Source organism: Syzygium oleosum, unplaced genomic scaffold, assembly GCF_021117445.2.
Source record: "Syzygium oleosum isolate NSW1041296 unplaced genomic scaffold, Sole_v2.1 Sole_v2.05, whole genome shotgun sequence".
Classification (NCBI taxonomy): Eukaryota; Viridiplantae; Streptophyta; class Magnoliopsida; order Myrtales; family Myrtaceae; genus Syzygium; species Syzygium oleosum.
Genome location: NW_026607489.1, coordinates 1,111,121 through 1,126,691, shown reverse-complemented (window position 1 = coordinate 1,126,691; position 15,571 = coordinate 1,111,121). Strand labels below are relative to the sequence as shown.

At 40.4% G+C, this 15,571-nt stretch overlaps 3 protein-coding genes across 8 annotated transcripts; 1 reads left to right on the top strand and 2 right to left on the bottom strand.

Annotated features, from left to right (window-relative positions):
• Window positions 1-303: 303 nt before the first annotated feature.
• LOC115670877 (DNA polymerase zeta processivity subunit-like) lies at window positions 304-3,931 on the bottom strand. Of its 5 annotated transcripts, none has more exons than XM_056311756.1 (6): window positions 3,822-3,931; window positions 1,661-1,855; window positions 1,487-1,567; window positions 1,198-1,310; window positions 903-1,092; window positions 304-668 (listed from the first exon to the last, which is right to left on the bottom strand). In XM_056311756.1, the coding sequence occupies exons 2-6, from the start codon at window positions 1,689-1,691 to the stop codon at window positions 448-450; spliced, it is 636 nt and encodes a 211-aa protein (XP_056167731.1). In that variant the 5' UTR covers window positions 1,692-1,855; window positions 3,822-3,931; the 3' UTR covers window positions 304-447. The 5 variants fall into 5 exon arrangements, with proteins under 5 accessions (XP_056167731.1, XP_056167732.1, XP_056167733.1 ...); XM_056311757.1 differs by having other exon boundaries at window positions 1,661-1,725; XM_056311758.1 differs by having other exon boundaries at window positions 1,661-1,716.
• Window positions 2,350-3,828, bottom strand: LOC115670876 (protein WHAT'S THIS FACTOR 1 homolog, chloroplastic-like). The gene has a single exon (XM_030592260.2). It carries the CDS (start codon window positions 3,656-3,658, stop codon window positions 2,465-2,467), a length of 1,194 nt encoding a protein of 397 aa, XP_030448120.1. The 5' UTR covers window positions 3,659-3,828; the 3' UTR covers window positions 2,350-2,464.
• Window positions 3,932-6,185: 2,254 nt separating the features above from the next.
• On the top strand, window positions 6,186-12,361 carry LOC115670855 (uncharacterized). 2 transcript variants are annotated; one of them, XM_056311971.1, is made up of 5 exons: window positions 6,186-6,348; window positions 6,964-7,823; window positions 9,401-9,659; window positions 10,392-10,678; window positions 11,701-12,361. In XM_056311971.1, exons 1-3 carry the CDS (start codon window positions 6,320-6,322, stop codon window positions 9,445-9,447), a joined length of 936 nt encoding a protein of 311 aa, XP_056167946.1. In that variant the 5' UTR covers window positions 6,186-6,319; the 3' UTR covers window positions 9,448-9,659; window positions 10,392-10,678; window positions 11,701-12,361. The 2 variants fall into 2 exon arrangements, with proteins under 2 accessions (XP_056167946.1, XP_030448087.1); XM_030592227.2 differs by having other exon boundaries at window positions 6,964-8,344.
• The last annotated feature ends 3,210 nt before the right edge of the window (window positions 12,362-15,571 follow it).

Here is a 15,571-nt window from a genome sequence, read left to right as displayed (position 1 = left end):
CCCGAGACAGATGTTGAATACAAAATATGACATGAAAAAAACACAACACATTTGATCAAGAAATGATGAGCAGCTGCAAAAATCTAATCGTTGGCCTTCCTCCATGCTTAATTTCACAAAGGCAGGGACTCATTGAGCTATATTGGCAACAAGTTCAGCTTCCGGAGACTCAGGTTCCAAAGGTCGGAATAATTATGGTCCCAATGGTTGGGCACACCACAAGGTAATGCTGCCCCTAGCTTGTACCCAACATCGTACTTGAGAAACCGAATGACTCCATAACAGGTTAGTAGAACTCAGAAATGAACTAAAAAATAGGACCCAGCAACATATTGGTGGAGAAAATGGGCATATTGGCAAAATCTATCAACATATTATTCCCATCAAATCGAAAGGAAGCCGTCAAATGCTACTTAGTGACAACTGATTTACATGTTATGCATAACATCATAAGTGTTGAACCTTAGAGTTCGTCATCTTGGATAAACTTGGATGCTCCAAATATAACTGAACATTCAAAGGTTCACTACTCATTGACTTGATGGGGCTTATAAGTGGAGGCTGCTGCCACTGCTTTGTATCAGTCGGGATCCACAAGGCAGCTGTGCTACCCATATCGGCCTGAGGAAGCATCTGAAAGTAAGCTACGATCTCCCACCTGCAATCTACTGCCACAATCGTCTTAGAAGAACGGTCCCCAACTAACGGAGCAGTAAGAACCAAGAAACATAGACTTCATAAGAACAAGGAAGCCGAGCTCCAAAAATGCTTCAACTGTTTCAACACCTAAAGTATATTTTCATCCTTGGCGATGCAACAAACGTAATCACACATATTCCAAAGCGAGCTAAAGGGTATCCTCCAACAAGACAAAAACTACATTCAATAGATGAATCACTTACCTTGAGAAAGAGCACTAGTCAGGGGTTGGGACACAGACAACTTGATCAAAAATGATCGAAGAGAAAATTCTAGGTCAGCATCTTCCACCTTTGAGCCGTATGACTGGTTTACTGAGAGCTTGAAAATGAATCTCTCCAGTGGGACATTCTCCATGTCAAAGAACACAACAGCCACTCTCTCTATCAGTCCCTGCTTCCATTCAAAGAGCTCGTTTTTTGTGAAAAGGCTCCAAACACTGGCAAGTGTTCGCTAAGCAATTCTATACACATGGAAATTGGAATACAAGTTGCAAACCTTTTCAATGAAAGGTTGAAGCCCTGATACAGACATCTGGATATAATTCCTGAGTTGAGGATGCCGAGCTCTATGGACAACCAAATTCAAATATCTCCTCCTCTCAAAGGCACCTCCAAAAAATTTGGCAAATCGTAACACATTGGTAGGTGAGGCAGAAAAGTAAATAGGTCAAAAGGATGAAGCACAAGCCTCCAAATATAGCAAAGTTGCTTTCATCGATCCTTGCCAAGCAGTCCTATTTCTTTGCCCATTCATAATTCAAGAAAAATTATGGCAATTTTCTTACCAGAAGGATAGAGTCTCTTGAGGTAAACAATGGAAGTGATGGCAACCTCTAAGAATTCCACCAGAATTCGAGCAGTCTCACCTACAATTTTTGTGAAAAAAGAATACTAAGAACTGGTACAACCAGAAAAATTATCTTTTCACATAATAAATCAACTAATGCAAAACAAATCACCTTGGGGAGATTGATTGTCTCTCCGATCCATAAGGGTTCACTCTCTGAAATGTCTCCTGCACCGGCTAATAATAGAAATGCTGATGTATATAATGGGTCTATAAACAGGCAGTTGCAAATAGGTGGGTTCAGAACCAGTTTGATTGAATTTACCCATTTAACTCATTTTGTCCAGTTTTGGCTGGTACAATTGACCTAGACCAAACAAACCCAGCTCAAATCCATCTCCACCCAAATATCTGAGTGCCAACAAAATATACTCTTTAAACTGTTGGATTGACCTACACCAACCAAATCAGTCCCACAGAGCATAGCGCTTACAAAACTTTCCTTTTCACAAAATCAAGAAATCACTCTTGAGTAACTCTAACTTAATTGAACATAACTAAAACCTCAGCTTTACATTGATTTTGCTCCTTTTCTATTGCCTTCAGTCCATCCAACTTTGTCGAGTTACCCAGAAAATTATCAAATCACTCGTGTCTCTTTTGTTGGACATAAAACTGTAATTGGACGAATTGGCTCAATCAAAGTACAACACTTGTTACAGAGATAGTACTTGGATATATGACCTCTTCAGCAATTCTTATCTTTAAAAAGTTTGTTTTCACTTGAAAAGGCATGGTGTCACAAAGTAGATTTCAGTAAGAGGTTTTAGAGAGAAATTTAGCCTCAATGCATTTGGGAGATGGGGGAAAGGAAAGCGAAAGTAGGTTTTTACTATGTTTGACTCCAACTAAAGCATGACATTCTCAACGTCAGAAGAACGATTAAGTATATGTCATCTAACACCATCTGATAAAGTCATCTTGTTACACATAAACTCGTACTTCTTCGCCCACAAAGTTCCATAAATTTATCATTGAATGACAACAAAGGACACTTCTCTATTAGACTTGATCCATCATAAGCTTCTTTAAGGAACACCGTGCCCCTAGCACCCTTATTAGTGAGGTAAAAGATGCCTTGATGCTTGATCAAACAAAGCACCAACCTAGATGGCAATAGATACTCTGAGTGCAATGCATCCAATTGTGAATATGTCATCCTTTTCTCCATGGTCAAACTGAGGAGCTCATGAAGCACAGCCACCACCCTTTTTTGAGCTTTAGGATCGGTCAACTCAAATCTTCTTGCATTCAAGTAAGGTGAAGGAAATTCCAATCTCTGCCACCTCTCAACTGCCACAAGATAACCTGTGTTTGGTCTAAAACCAGCAGGATAACTCAGTCTAAACGCAAAGGGACCTGTATAATTACCATCTTTGGATATTTTAACCTTCTCTTGACCTACATTGGAGTCCAAAAAACCTTCACTTGCTAGTCTTTCCTCACGGGCTGTAACAGCTAATGACGAATCCCAATGTTCCAGCCGAAGACAATCTCTTCCATTGACATTTTTGACTGAGAAGAACTCAGGGTACTTTGGGATTAAAATATTCTTGAAATCATCAGGCAATCCCAGTTCAGGCCCAATAAATTCAATCTTCTCAAGCGGGATTTGACAATCCACGGACAACATTAACAGCTTCCTCAAATTTTTCACCAAAATGGGTTCCATTAACATCCTGGCTTTAGCTTCTCCACGAGCAATCTTCTCAGCTCTCTTGGTGAGTGATACAAAAGGAGGCGATCCATTACCACCACCTACGTCGAACATCGAGGGGTACCTTTCAATCGCAGCCATAAAGTTCCACTTTTGAACGAACCCTACTTCTTTTTCTAGGTCTCTAAGAAGGAGAGATTGGTTCTTTTGGGATTGAATGATAGATTTGAGCTGTAGGATTAAAGCTGGTTTCTTTTGCAAGTCCATGACTTTGTCGAGTTCCTGGACTCTATGGTAGATTTTCTTCTTGGGTCTTCCTGCTCGACTGGATTTTTGCTTCGACTGAATCCACAAAGACCACGATTTCGAAATGGGAACTGAGGGCGGCAACACACGTACAACATCGCTAACTCTGAACGCATATCTCGGAGATCTCTCTAAAAGCTTAAGCATGATACTTATACACACCCTATGCAGAAACCAAGAACAGTCTGCTAGACCAAATCCGAACCCAGCGCGATCACATGTACATCAAATGTCATCAAGCTAAAGCAAATGAAACCTAACTGTACAATCTAATTGCATTTGCCTGGTGAATTCGCATCAGGAGACATACCCCGAATCGCGATCTCTTCCGCGCCCAAGTCTCCCACCCCTTCAGGCAATCCCGTCGTCGGCTCGCTTTCTAATCAATTAATTCCCAGCGGAACACTAGCTCACAAATCTGCAGCAACAACAGGAGCGACCTTCTTCATTCAGAGAGAACCCAATTGAAAATTTCAAGAAAGAGACAATCCGGGTAAATATCGGCACATGCCCCCAGTCTGAAACCTATCAAATTCAAATCCCTCTTTGATCTTATAAATGCGTTTGCTGCTCCATTGCCTCGATGTCATCCCGTCATCCTCCCCGCAGGATCGTCACGAAAGGAAAAACTTTAACGAACGTCTTACCTTTCTTTCATGGTGCCAGAGATCGGTGAGATGTTCGTCGCGGAAAATTGCAGAAGCAGCTTGGAAAATCGACAGAACAAAGATCTGTTGCAGAGGAATGCGATGATGTTAAAGCGAGGGTTTTGGGGGGGTTTTTTGTCTCAAGGACCGGAGACTAAACACGGTCGGTCCGGACGGTCCACAAGTTTAGGTCAAGAATGAAAGGGACCAAGGTTTTCTGCAGGGGCCTTCCTCTATGCTAGTCCTAGGTCGCAGGAGAGATCGCTCCTTCCGGATAAATCGAAACCGCATGCCGACGATAAGAGTGTTCCGTTTGGTTGTAACGGGTGATTTCAATGCTTTAATTCATGGCAAAGATAAGCTGGGACTTGCGAATTCTCGTTAAGGTAATGCTTATCAAGATTGCATAAATCATTGCAACCTCATATTTTGTTGGTCCTCAGCTTACCTGAATTATGACTTGATACCGTTCAGGTAATTCAGGGTAGCATCATATTTATCATGAAGCTGTTCTTTTCCCTCACGGTGGTACCACTCCGACTAATGTATAGTTATGTTAGATGTCCTTACCGATTGTACTAGGAACACCAATAGACTGTTTCGTACAAAATTATGTGGCTTAATCATGCTGAGTCCGATCCTTTTGTTCCCAATGTTTGGAGTAGTAAAAGCTTTCAAATCCTCCTTACTATTGAAAGATCAATGATTGGAATAAGAATATTTCGTGAAATGCTTTTTAAAGGTAAGAACTTGGGAAAGACTACATGACATCTAGAGAGCTTTGCCCGGGTAGACCTTGCATGTTTTTACTTTATCAAGCTTGAAGAAGAAGGAAAATTCGATCATTTCCGTAAAGGATAGTGTTTGCAATGTGTCTGCAAATTGGATTGGTGATGAGAAATATCTGAAGAAGCATGTCCTTGATCACCTGTCCAAACTTCTCTCCACTTCCCATGATCATTCTTCCCTTCTAAATCCTAACATCCCCTCGGTTCGGAATTAAACCCTCCCATTGAAGCTCGGCCGAGATTTGGAAGAGCCCATCACCTACGATGCAATCAAAAGGGCCCTGTGGGGGACCTAAAACATCTGAAAGCTCCAGGCTGGGAAGGTCTTCATGCTGTCTTTTTCCAATCTAGTTGGATGATATTGGTGATTCTATCTGCAATCTTGTGAAGGAAGTTCTCGACTCTAGAGTGAGTGCTAGTGATTTGAGGTGAAACACGTTGAAGAAGTGAGGGAATTCAACCACACCCTAGATGGGTTCGCTTTGTGTCTTTGTGTATGTTGACAATAAATTTACAGTGACAGTAAAGATATGATAGCTGCACAAAGATAACACAAGAATCAATATGTCATAAAGGTTGTCCAAGCATGAATAACTCAAAATGTGAAGTTTACAAACAGTTAAAATCAAGAGAGGAGAAGCAGAAGGAACACAACATATTGATAGCGAGTAAGACAGCAGCAATAACACGAACTCATCCTTAACCGTACTTGGGTATTCAAAGATATTGAGCAGACGACATTCCGTTGAAGAGAACAAGTTTAGCCCATTAAATGGGTAAATTGAGCCATGGCATCCTTCACAGAAGAGAAGTTGGTGTCGGTCTTATCAGACAAAGCCAAATGCATATCATGAAATAGTTAAGCGCATCATTCGTAAATTAAAAGTTCATGAATTACATTACACGTTGAGTTAAAATTCAGAAATCATATTGAACAAATTAAAAGTTCAAGAATCATATTATATATTGAGTCAAAGTTCAAGTCAAAATTCAGGAGCAATTTATGTCATTTTCCTTTTCTTTTGTTTTTTTTTTCTGATGTTGGGGGGATGGTTTCGTCGGGGAGGGAGGGCTGGCCGATTTGTGGCTAGACCAGTCCAAGACAGTCTAACTGAACCGGGCTTGGTGGACTTTCAACCGGTCCAACTGAACCGGAAGCGCTCCAAACGGTTCACTATTCAAGCCGGTACAGGTCGCCATATTCTCCGCTACTAAAACCCTTCTGCTGTCTCCATAAAGTTTCGCAAACCTCTGCTAAAACCCCTCCCCTTCGTCTTCCTCATGCTCTGCAACTCCAGGAGGACTGGACGATGGGCTGAAGCAACGGCGCGCGTTCGGCATCATCGGTTCCATCCTCTAACCTGCGTCATCTTATGCGCTGGTCTCGTCACGAGATTGCTCGGTCGGCCACCGGAACTTGCTCTTTTTCCGCTAGTTCCCGCTTCGTCTGATTAGCCTCTCCTTGTCAATCATCTCTGAATCAACAGCTGTGTAGAACCGAATTTGATGCGAAGTTTTTTCGTGCGTGGTGTTGGGCGATCTTGTATTGTATTATCATCACCGTAACTTGCCCCATTTGCTCTGTTCCCGCTGATTTTGTGGTGTCTTCCATGTTTTGGTGTGAATGCTTATCGCTCGCTGGTTTGCTTTTTTGTCTCCGTGCGTGAAAGTTCGAAGCGCTTTGGCTCCAGCTAGAGATTTCGCTCGGTAGAGGTGGTGGTGATTTTGCGGCTTTAGAAAGCTTTTTATAAGAATGGGGCTGAGACTAGTTCAGTTATGTGTGCATTAAGAGTTATGATTATGTTGCCTGCACTTGGTTTACACTTGATGGGTATTCATGCTGAATGTCGCATGTGTGTCAAAATGAGCATTTTGATTTGCGACTTTCCTCAAATTCCTCACTTTACTTGTCAATCGCATCGATTAGTCTGCCCATCTGTTTTTCTCTATATTTTCCTCGTATATATGTTGTGTACGTTGCATCCGTATATCCGCTGATTGTTTTTACTTCTGGCAGTGAAGAAGTCTGTTCTTGCTTGCTCTACATAGCACGACCTTCATATCTTGTGCTTAAAAGTAGCTACTGTACGGGTTCTGTCAATACTGCTATTAGCTACAGGAGAGAGTATAACAGCTCGGCCTTGTCAGAATCACATAGTGGGAGGCTTTCTAACCACAGTCAAGTCGTAAATCTTCCATCTAGAAGGGAGTTGAGCAATCTGGGTTATTCTCTGAAAGTTGCGAGTGGTGGACCGAACTCTATTCTCCAAGCAAATGCTTTTCAACATTGGTTCAAAAATTGGCAAGAACTAAGGAAAAATAAGCTCACAGCAAGCACTTTTGGTGCAGCGATTGGTTTTTGGCGTCAGCGAAGAGTCCAGCTCTGGTTAGAAAAACTTGGTTTGATCGAGCCATTTTCTGGTAACGTGGCTACCTGTTGGAATAATATAAAGGAAGAGGAGGCGCTTGAAAGGTACAAGCTTATCACTGGAAATAACGTCATTTTCCCCGAGTTTCAAGTTTATGGAAATGATAATTCCAAAGACAGTTGGCTTGCTGCTTCACCAGATGGAGTAGTTGACCAACTTGTTTATGGCTTGCCCTGCAATGGAGTTCTGGAGATCAAGTGCCCATTCTTCAAAGGAGATATGAGTAGAGCTTCCCCATGGTCTCGGATTCATCTAAATTACATTCCTCAAGCGCAAGGTTTGATGGAGATTTTGGACAAGGATTGGATGGATTTCTATGTATGGACTCCCAAAGGCAGCAGTCTTTTCAGAATATACCGCGATAAGGAATACTGGGATCTTTTGAAGCTTGCTCTTTCCGATTTCTGGTGGAAGCATGTGCAGCCAGCAAGGGAAATGTGTAGTAAATGTGAGATAACTGATCCCCTATATCAATTAAGATCGTTTCGACCAGCACCGAGGCATGAATTATGTAGTCGTATTGTCTGTGAAAGCAAACGTATTGTGGACTCATCTAAACTATTGGTTTATGAAATTCACGGGAGACTCCAACATTGACATCTGGACAGTCATATAATGAGTTATAGAAACTTTTGGCCCGGCTTAATATGGTCAAACATCATCTCATGCATAATGGAAGATTTGATCAGGACTTTAAGATACAGAAGCATTTTTGATATAGATTCATGTTACTGGACTTTATGATAGTTAAGCAATCTATGCGGAATGCAGGGTAAAGATTCAGACTTTTCCTTTCACCGGACCTACAATGCTGGAGCCTATTACACCAAAACGCTGCTTTGTAGTAATGCTGAAGTAGACTATTTGATAATGCCATGGGAGGATGGGTAGCATTCTCATTCACTGTAAAAGATTGTCCTAAAAAGACAGGGACGCTTTTGTGTAAGCATCATTGGCCTTGAGGCTCATGTAAGTTCCTCTGTCTCTGTCTCTGCCTGTCTGTCTCGCTGTCTCTCTCTGTCTCTGTCTCTGTCTCTGTCTCTCTATGTTCATGCATGTGCATGCGGGGATAAAATTTTCTTTGGTCTTTTCTTTTTCAGGGGATTTTCTTTTCTGTGGTTTTGCTGTGCTTTGGGTTAAGTCTTGTCATTGTCCTATAATGTTTGAGGATCACCTGTCAGAAAAGGAACGTTTGAGGATTAGGAATAGTCCTTGTTGAGGTTATCATTGGTACTCTATACTTACAGCTCTCTTTTATTGAAGTTTGAACCTTTTTCTTAATTAACATCCTCAAGAAAAACAGAGCCTGGCTCTACTATTTTTCCATTCTTCCTTGGTTTATTGTTAGCTTTTATCTAGCTAGGCATATTAGGAGACAAGGTGTGGCAATTTTAGTGGTCATAACTCCTATACAAAGACCTTTTTTCTGCTAATGGTCCTCACTCTTTCGTTTTTCATTTGTTGGCTGTTCAATGGAATGGTACTTCATAAAATGACATAGATATAGTTCATGCCAATTCATAAGAATCCCCGCAACTATATTATACTGGTAACCAATAATCACAAGGGCTTGTGTCATAAAGGGATTTCTATGTTGGTGACCCATTTTCTTTGCAATGAACTCGAAGTTCTCGGTAATTCTTTGGAAATTTGATTATTTTCCAATGTCTCGTTGATTATCTTGGCACTTTGATAACTCACGATTCCATTCACCAAATGATAATGCTGGCATCAGTATGATTTGGTGGTGTAGTTTCTCTTCTTGAGAAGCAATTTGTTAACTGATGTAAAGAGCTTTGGAATGAAAAGAATGCAGCTGTCCTTTTTTAGTACTCAACCAATTCGTTGCCACATCCTCAACTTCCCCTCCTCTCTCCACCCTGATAAAGTAAATAAATTAGTTAATAAATAAAAGGCAGCATGAACTTCATACAGGTTGCTTATGGTACTGCTTTTGGCCTATTTATTCAGGGTGTTTGCACTCCTTGACTAAACTTTTATTTCTATATTTGGCCTTTCATACAGGGGTGCAAAACTCCTTGACTGAGATTTTGTGTCTTCACCCAAGATGAGAATGGAAACTGGGATCGAAGAAAGCTTGGAAATCAGTGGTTCCCCGTCGTTAAGAGGCAAATCAGCAAAACCCAGTTTTGCTTCCTTTCCAAGGAAAAGTCTTGACTATGGTCCGGGTTATTGACCAGTTTATCTCAATGTGTATGATTAGACCAAATGAATGGATATGTTTACCGGGTTGGACTTGGCATCTTTGACTCTGGTGTAGAGGGTAAGCCAACCTTATTCAGTACGTATTTTATGAAAATGTTACGTCTGATTGTCCTTTTGGACTCAATATGGGAGCTTATAGATTAAATAGTAGAAACGAAAGGCTACATATTGGGGATATTTTATTTTCACAGATATTGGGGATATTTTATTTTCACAGGTAGAAGAAGGTGCAGTTCTAATGAAACATGAATTGCGCTTGATGCTGGGTGGTTTCCATCTAAAATGCATTCAAAAAGACTAAAAGTTCAAACTATTGTTGGTGTAATCTGTTGTATTTGTGGATCTTTACACACTTCTTCTGCCTCTGAACACTTGAAAGGACGATGGCTGGATATATCTTTATTTTACCTTTCGACAAACTATGAGAAAGATGAATCAGTTAGGAAGTCATTCCTTTTATATGATTTTTTCTTTAGAAATATTTTGAACAAACTTCCTCTAAACCTTCGTAACCCCTATTTACCCAGCAAGGATAGGATGGAATACTGTTTGGATGAGTATAAATACGTTAAGAAACCTCAGAGAGTGAAATTGACAGCTGGATGTATACCTACACTAACATTGCTGCCTGTGTGTCCTCGAGGAAGCTACTTTGTATCGGAGAAAGACATTATGGAATTAATTGTCTGTGGATGAGCAATCGCCGTGCATTTTAATGTAAATTCAGATATCCTGCACTTAATATTTCCAAACTAAGTTCGACATTTTGACAATTGCAACTTCTTGGCAGTTCATGGTGTGGAATATGCATTTGGAGACCATGACTATCCAAGCAGTGGCGTTTTTGAGGTTGAACCTTGGCAATGCCCTGGCTTCAAGTTTAGAAAATCAATATTCATCGGGACTACCTCCTTGGACCCTACTCAGGTTAGGGAGTTCATGGAAAACCATGCTGCAAGCTACAATGGTGATACATATCACTTGACTTTAAGAATTACAAACACTCACGCAAGGATGTTTGTCACAAGCTGGCAGGGAAACTGATTCCAAAATGCGCCAATTGGCTTCCACGAATAGGTATACAATTCTTATCTCACTTTTCTACGCTGAGTTTCTTCTGAAATATAATAAAACCCAAAAGCATGTTTCCAGGGCTATTGAGTTCATGCTGGATTTTTTTTCTGTCTTTTGCTGCTTATGTCTTTTTAAACTCTACAAGTCTACGTTAAAAAGGGATAAAAAATACCCATGGCCTTCATTTCCTTTTTAATTTTCTCATGAAACCTAACTGTTCTGGAAATTGGTCGTCACGGCCTAGCTTTTCTGCTGCCTTTAAAATCATTTTTGAGCTACCTAAGTTGCAGCTTTTTTGTCAAATTCAATAATGCCCCTCTTTTGTAATGCTGCTGCTTTATTTCAATTTCTCTTCTCCAACTCTGGAGGATTGAGAAGTTGTTAGCTTTCCAGGTTACTTTCAAGGTACCACTTCTTAAAATTGCAACATTCACTTGTATCATCTGGACTTCTTTTCACTGTTTTTTTTTTCTTTGTTTATCTAGTTTCATGTTGATGAGTGCATTAAGGGCATTTGTCGAGTTTTCTTAATTTAGAAAGATTTGATTTCTAAAATATTAATTACACTTATCAAAACAAGAAATAGGGCATAACTGCAAATTTCCCTTATTGATTACATGACGAGTGCCTAAAAGGCTCCTATAATAAAATCTCCATAGTAATTTGGTTTTGTCAGTAAAGGGATGTAGCAGAATGTTTTCCGGTATTCAGTGCAAACTAGATTGCGAGCCTTTTGTTGTGTGTCTGTGTGCTCGTGTGTGTGCACGTCACTTAAATGAAACATTTGTTTAGTTCCGAGATGAATACATGTTCTAATAATGGTGCTCTAAATGACATGGTCTTCTTTCTTCCACAAGGAGGACCAGAAGAAGAAAAAAGAATTGTTAGTTCTTGTATATCATAAATGACACATCCCCAAATATAGAGAAAAGAAAATAGTACTCCTTTTAGTCCAATAATATTCTTCAGTTCTTGCTGTTGGTTACTTTCGTAATGAGGATTCCATCTGTATCTGTGCATCATAGGTTCTGCCTGCAACTTACTTCCCAAAAGCCCTTAACGTCACTGCGGTAAGTTGACCCCAACTGCCAACCATGCGAAAGTGAGAAGCAGGAGGTTAATAAGCAACTTCATTTGCCTGTCTACGGTATTGATGAGGCAGAAACAGTTTCCATTTCCTCATTATTGCTCCGTTCTCCCTTGAGAGGCTGTCTACTATCTTGGGAACTCAAAAAGTCTAACAATGTCTCCTTGAAGGAAAGGTGAGAGAATGCCATGACTGAATTGCAGCGCGAGTAATCACGGTGTTCTGGGATGTTCAGTGTCTGGTTTTGTGTATAGGCTCAAGCACTGTGGCTTCTCACATTTGCTTATGCTGCTCTGGTTAGAAATGAAGCCTTTTGCCAAATTGTGGGACATGTTTATGAATTCCTTAATTCTCTGCAGAAGACAATCATATGAACTCGGAGAGAGTGATCTGTATACAATTAGGATTCTATGAGTAAGCGGTGTGCTTGTTCCCTAGGTTTTCTGTACCAAGCTCTTGTAAAGCATGTGCTTACAAGCTCTGTGCCAATGGAATGAGAAAGGATTCTGCGCGTCCATCTTGTAAATGTGCTTACTCTCTTTGCCTTAGAGGTTCAATCGTCTTGACTCTTGAATGAAGAAATTCTGCACTTATCCTCCCATCGGAAGTTATTACTTTTTAAGCGGTCTTTGACAAGGAAAAGGTTTGGATCTTTGTTTGGAATCCTTACCCAAGAAGTCTGCTTTGGTCGTCTTCAAGATGGTTGCATCATTTTAGAACTGGCTTCAATCATCTCACGAATGCCTCAATTTGTGTTAGACAAATTTGCATGAAATACGGTGAATGTTATTCTATGAGTAGCTGTTGCAACATGAATAATTCTTTTCGCTCATATTCTTTCTTGAAGTACAGCATAACATTGTACTTGTCTTAAGTTGCAATGATGATGAGTGGATCAATTTTGGGTGCCACCAGTAGAATTCCCTTCAACTCCATGGAACTTCAGTATATACTCATGGATATCTGCATTATCGTCTCGCAATTGCAACGCAAATTAGACTCCTTGCTTTTTAAAAACCAATATAAGATCCTGGCTGAGATGGTGTCGTTGGGACTCTTTCTTGGCTGGTAAACTGTGGGGGTTAGGGAGCTGCAGGATTCAAGAATCAAGACCCAGTAAAGTAACAGAAGAAATATGCCATGTCACGCTGCATTCGCCACTTCTCAAGTGTTCACAGCATTGAAATTGCCGAATCTCATGAGAACTCTTCTAAGCAGCCATTTGATGCTTCTCTTAAAAATTTAGGTCGTGAAGTTTTGATTTCTTTCTTTTCACATGCGCACATTTGTGCCGGCACGCGCAAGTGAGGAGTTTCACATGAGATGCCGTATAGTGCGATTAGTGTTTCGTTTTAATGAGTAGAAAAGACTCATCCCACCAGGCGGTCCAGCCCCCAACTTGAGGATGGAAATGTCCCGAATAAAAGTTTCAGTGAGATCTAACTAACAGATATATTATCTGAGAGGTCAAGATTTGCAGGCGATATATACATATTGAGCGCCCACGGATAAAGATTAATGTCGATATGGAATTGTGACTACCACTCCCAAGCTCAACCTACAGGCGGACTTAACGGCTGTTCCCTTTTGCTTTGGCTATACAAGAGAACATTCAAATTATAGTAAATCAAACTGCAAAAATAAAAACAAATGGCCAAATTCAAAAATGCCGCGCTAGTTAGACCGGCAAAAACCTATGGTTTGGAAAATACATTTTGATCGAGTTCAGTGTATGTATTCTAGTTGTGCACGGGAATTTCACAATGATTTCTATATTGTTTGATTTATTAATGCAATCGAGTAATAACACACAGACAGCGAATCCAGACTAGCATTGGCAAATCAAACCTGCAGGACAAAGAAAGAGAAGCTTCAGCATTACAAATGCATATTGCTGCCTACAAGATTTTATTTAGGGGCTTTGCATAATTCAAAAAGTAGGCCAACACAACCCATGGAAAAGTTGCATTAGCATCACTACCTCCAATTGCATTTCAGACGTTATTTCAATTTTTCATTGGCAAAATTTGCTGTGAGATGCAAGGTCAACGGTATCCATTTCCTTGAATTGGATATAATGATAATCTTTGCTTTGGCTGCAAGAGCCAGATCAAATATCAGCGTATATCAAACTCAACTGGAACAGGAAATCTATGGGGGCGTTGCCATGAAACAATCAGTCTTCTTTCTGATGCAAAAAACTAGGCAGGCTACTATTCCCATTAAGAGCTGCATGATGTACATGCTTCTCAGTAAGGCCAATATCTGATAGAATCAAATTACCCTGAGGGCAAAACAAACCGATTTTTCTGAATCAGATGAGATTAATGTTGCGAAACATGCCTTAAACCAAAGCATTTGTACACAGCTTAGTTGCAGCTATATGACATCAGCAAAATGTAGCTGTTTCGACCTAGTTCTTCATAGCTTTTTCATTTTCGGCCATAAGGTTCTCGAACCATTGAGAATGTGCAGCACAAGGTAAAATAAGGAGCGTGGATCTTCCATAATATGAGTTTACCATCTCTTACAGAAATACACCAGGGACTGAAAAAATTCGGGTGTTCTGATCACTGAACGCAAGGCCTTGTGTTTTGTTTCATAAATAATTAGGTTGGGATGAGGTAACTGGTATCTCAAGTGAAGCTTCTTTTTTTTGCTGAACCTTCTACTGTGAGCTTTCAAGTCTTATTTAATTGGTACTTATTACAACGCACCCCATTGTCTATTATTCATAATGATTGGGTTAGTAGAAGATGATCCTGAATCACATTTGCTTATCCGGAAGGATATAACAAGATAGGCCTATCATCATTACGAAGAAAGGCAAGAGAATGGAGTAATGATGCTTCCTTACACTGCTCCTTTTGCTCCATGTTTTACCAAATTGCATTTTGCCTAAAAATTTATAGTTCACGCTCCTGATATGTTTGAATAAGTTTGACACTACTTATGGGTTTATTCAGCTCAACTCTATCAACTCTTCCACATTCACGGGATAGATTCTGAGTCCTGGGGGCATGAGATGTGCGGCGCAGGAGAAAAGGAATCCTTGCCTAGTCCACTTGGTATGGAAGTCTTGGTAAGGGACTCGGTTCATTGATTCAACATACCAAATCCCGTTGAGGCTGTTGCGCAAGGGAAGTGGCGTGGGGTTTTGGGGTTTCGACTTTGCCATTTTGGTATCAAAATGCACCAGCAAATGGACATTACCATCGTTCTCTTTAGAGCTTCGCATCTTTGTTTTATCAGCAAACAAATCTTAGGAAGTAGCTGCAACTTCATTGGGGATGAGATAATCAGACTACTGCTTTTTTCCGATGCAGAATCTGTGCTGTCATTGTGGGTGATATAATGGGTGAAAGGTGGAAGCACTGGGAGTCTTTTCTCTCTCGTTTACTACTTTGTATGTTGCCTCTGCCTCATATTAGAGTTCACGTCCTCTCTCATAGGTTACTGGAACTGTTATGCATTGAGGTTGGAGACAAAGCAATGATCTTGAGTAGGCTAATATGTACTGAAGGAAAAATTTAAGATGAGTCAGATTAACAATTTGAAGTTGCAAAGGCATTTTTGCTCGATGTTTTGCCCAGTGGCTCCGCTAAAAATAGCCGCAGCAAGAGATTACCTTTGAATGATCTTGGCTCTAGCTATGATTCTTTTCCAGGATTACTTTTTTCTTATCTTGGCTCTAGCTATGATTCTACTGATAGTTTTTTCGACCGCAAATCTAGTAAATAGGTCAACTCTAGCATCTTTTTGTATATACACTGGGGTTGCTTCTTGAGGGTTAAGCGATGTGATGCAAA

Bases quoted from the DNA above. Each gene is read 5' to 3' on its own strand.
- LOC115670855 (XM_030592227.2), top strand. From the start codon at position 6,320: ATGCGCTGGTCTCGTCACGAGATTGCTCG. The intron at 6,349-6,963 runs GTCGGCCACCGG...TACTTCTGGCAG, and splicing joins TCTCGTCACGAGATTGCTCG to TGAAGAAGTCTGTTCTTGCT.
- LOC115670876 (XM_030592260.2), bottom strand. From the start codon at position 3,658: ATGCTTAAGCTTTTAGAGAGATCTCCGAGATATGCGTTCAGAGTTAGC.
- LOC115670877 (XM_056311756.1), bottom strand. From the start codon at position 1,691: ATGGATCGGAGAGACAATCAATCTCCCCAAG. The intron at 1,093-1,197 runs GTTTGCAACTTG...GAATGGAAGCAG, and splicing joins TTCAACCTTTCATTGAAAAG to GGACTGATAGAGAGAGTGGC. The intron at 669-902 runs GTAAGTGATTCA...CGATTGTGGCAG, and splicing joins GACTAGTGCTCTTTCTCAAG to TAGATTGCAGGTGGGAGATC.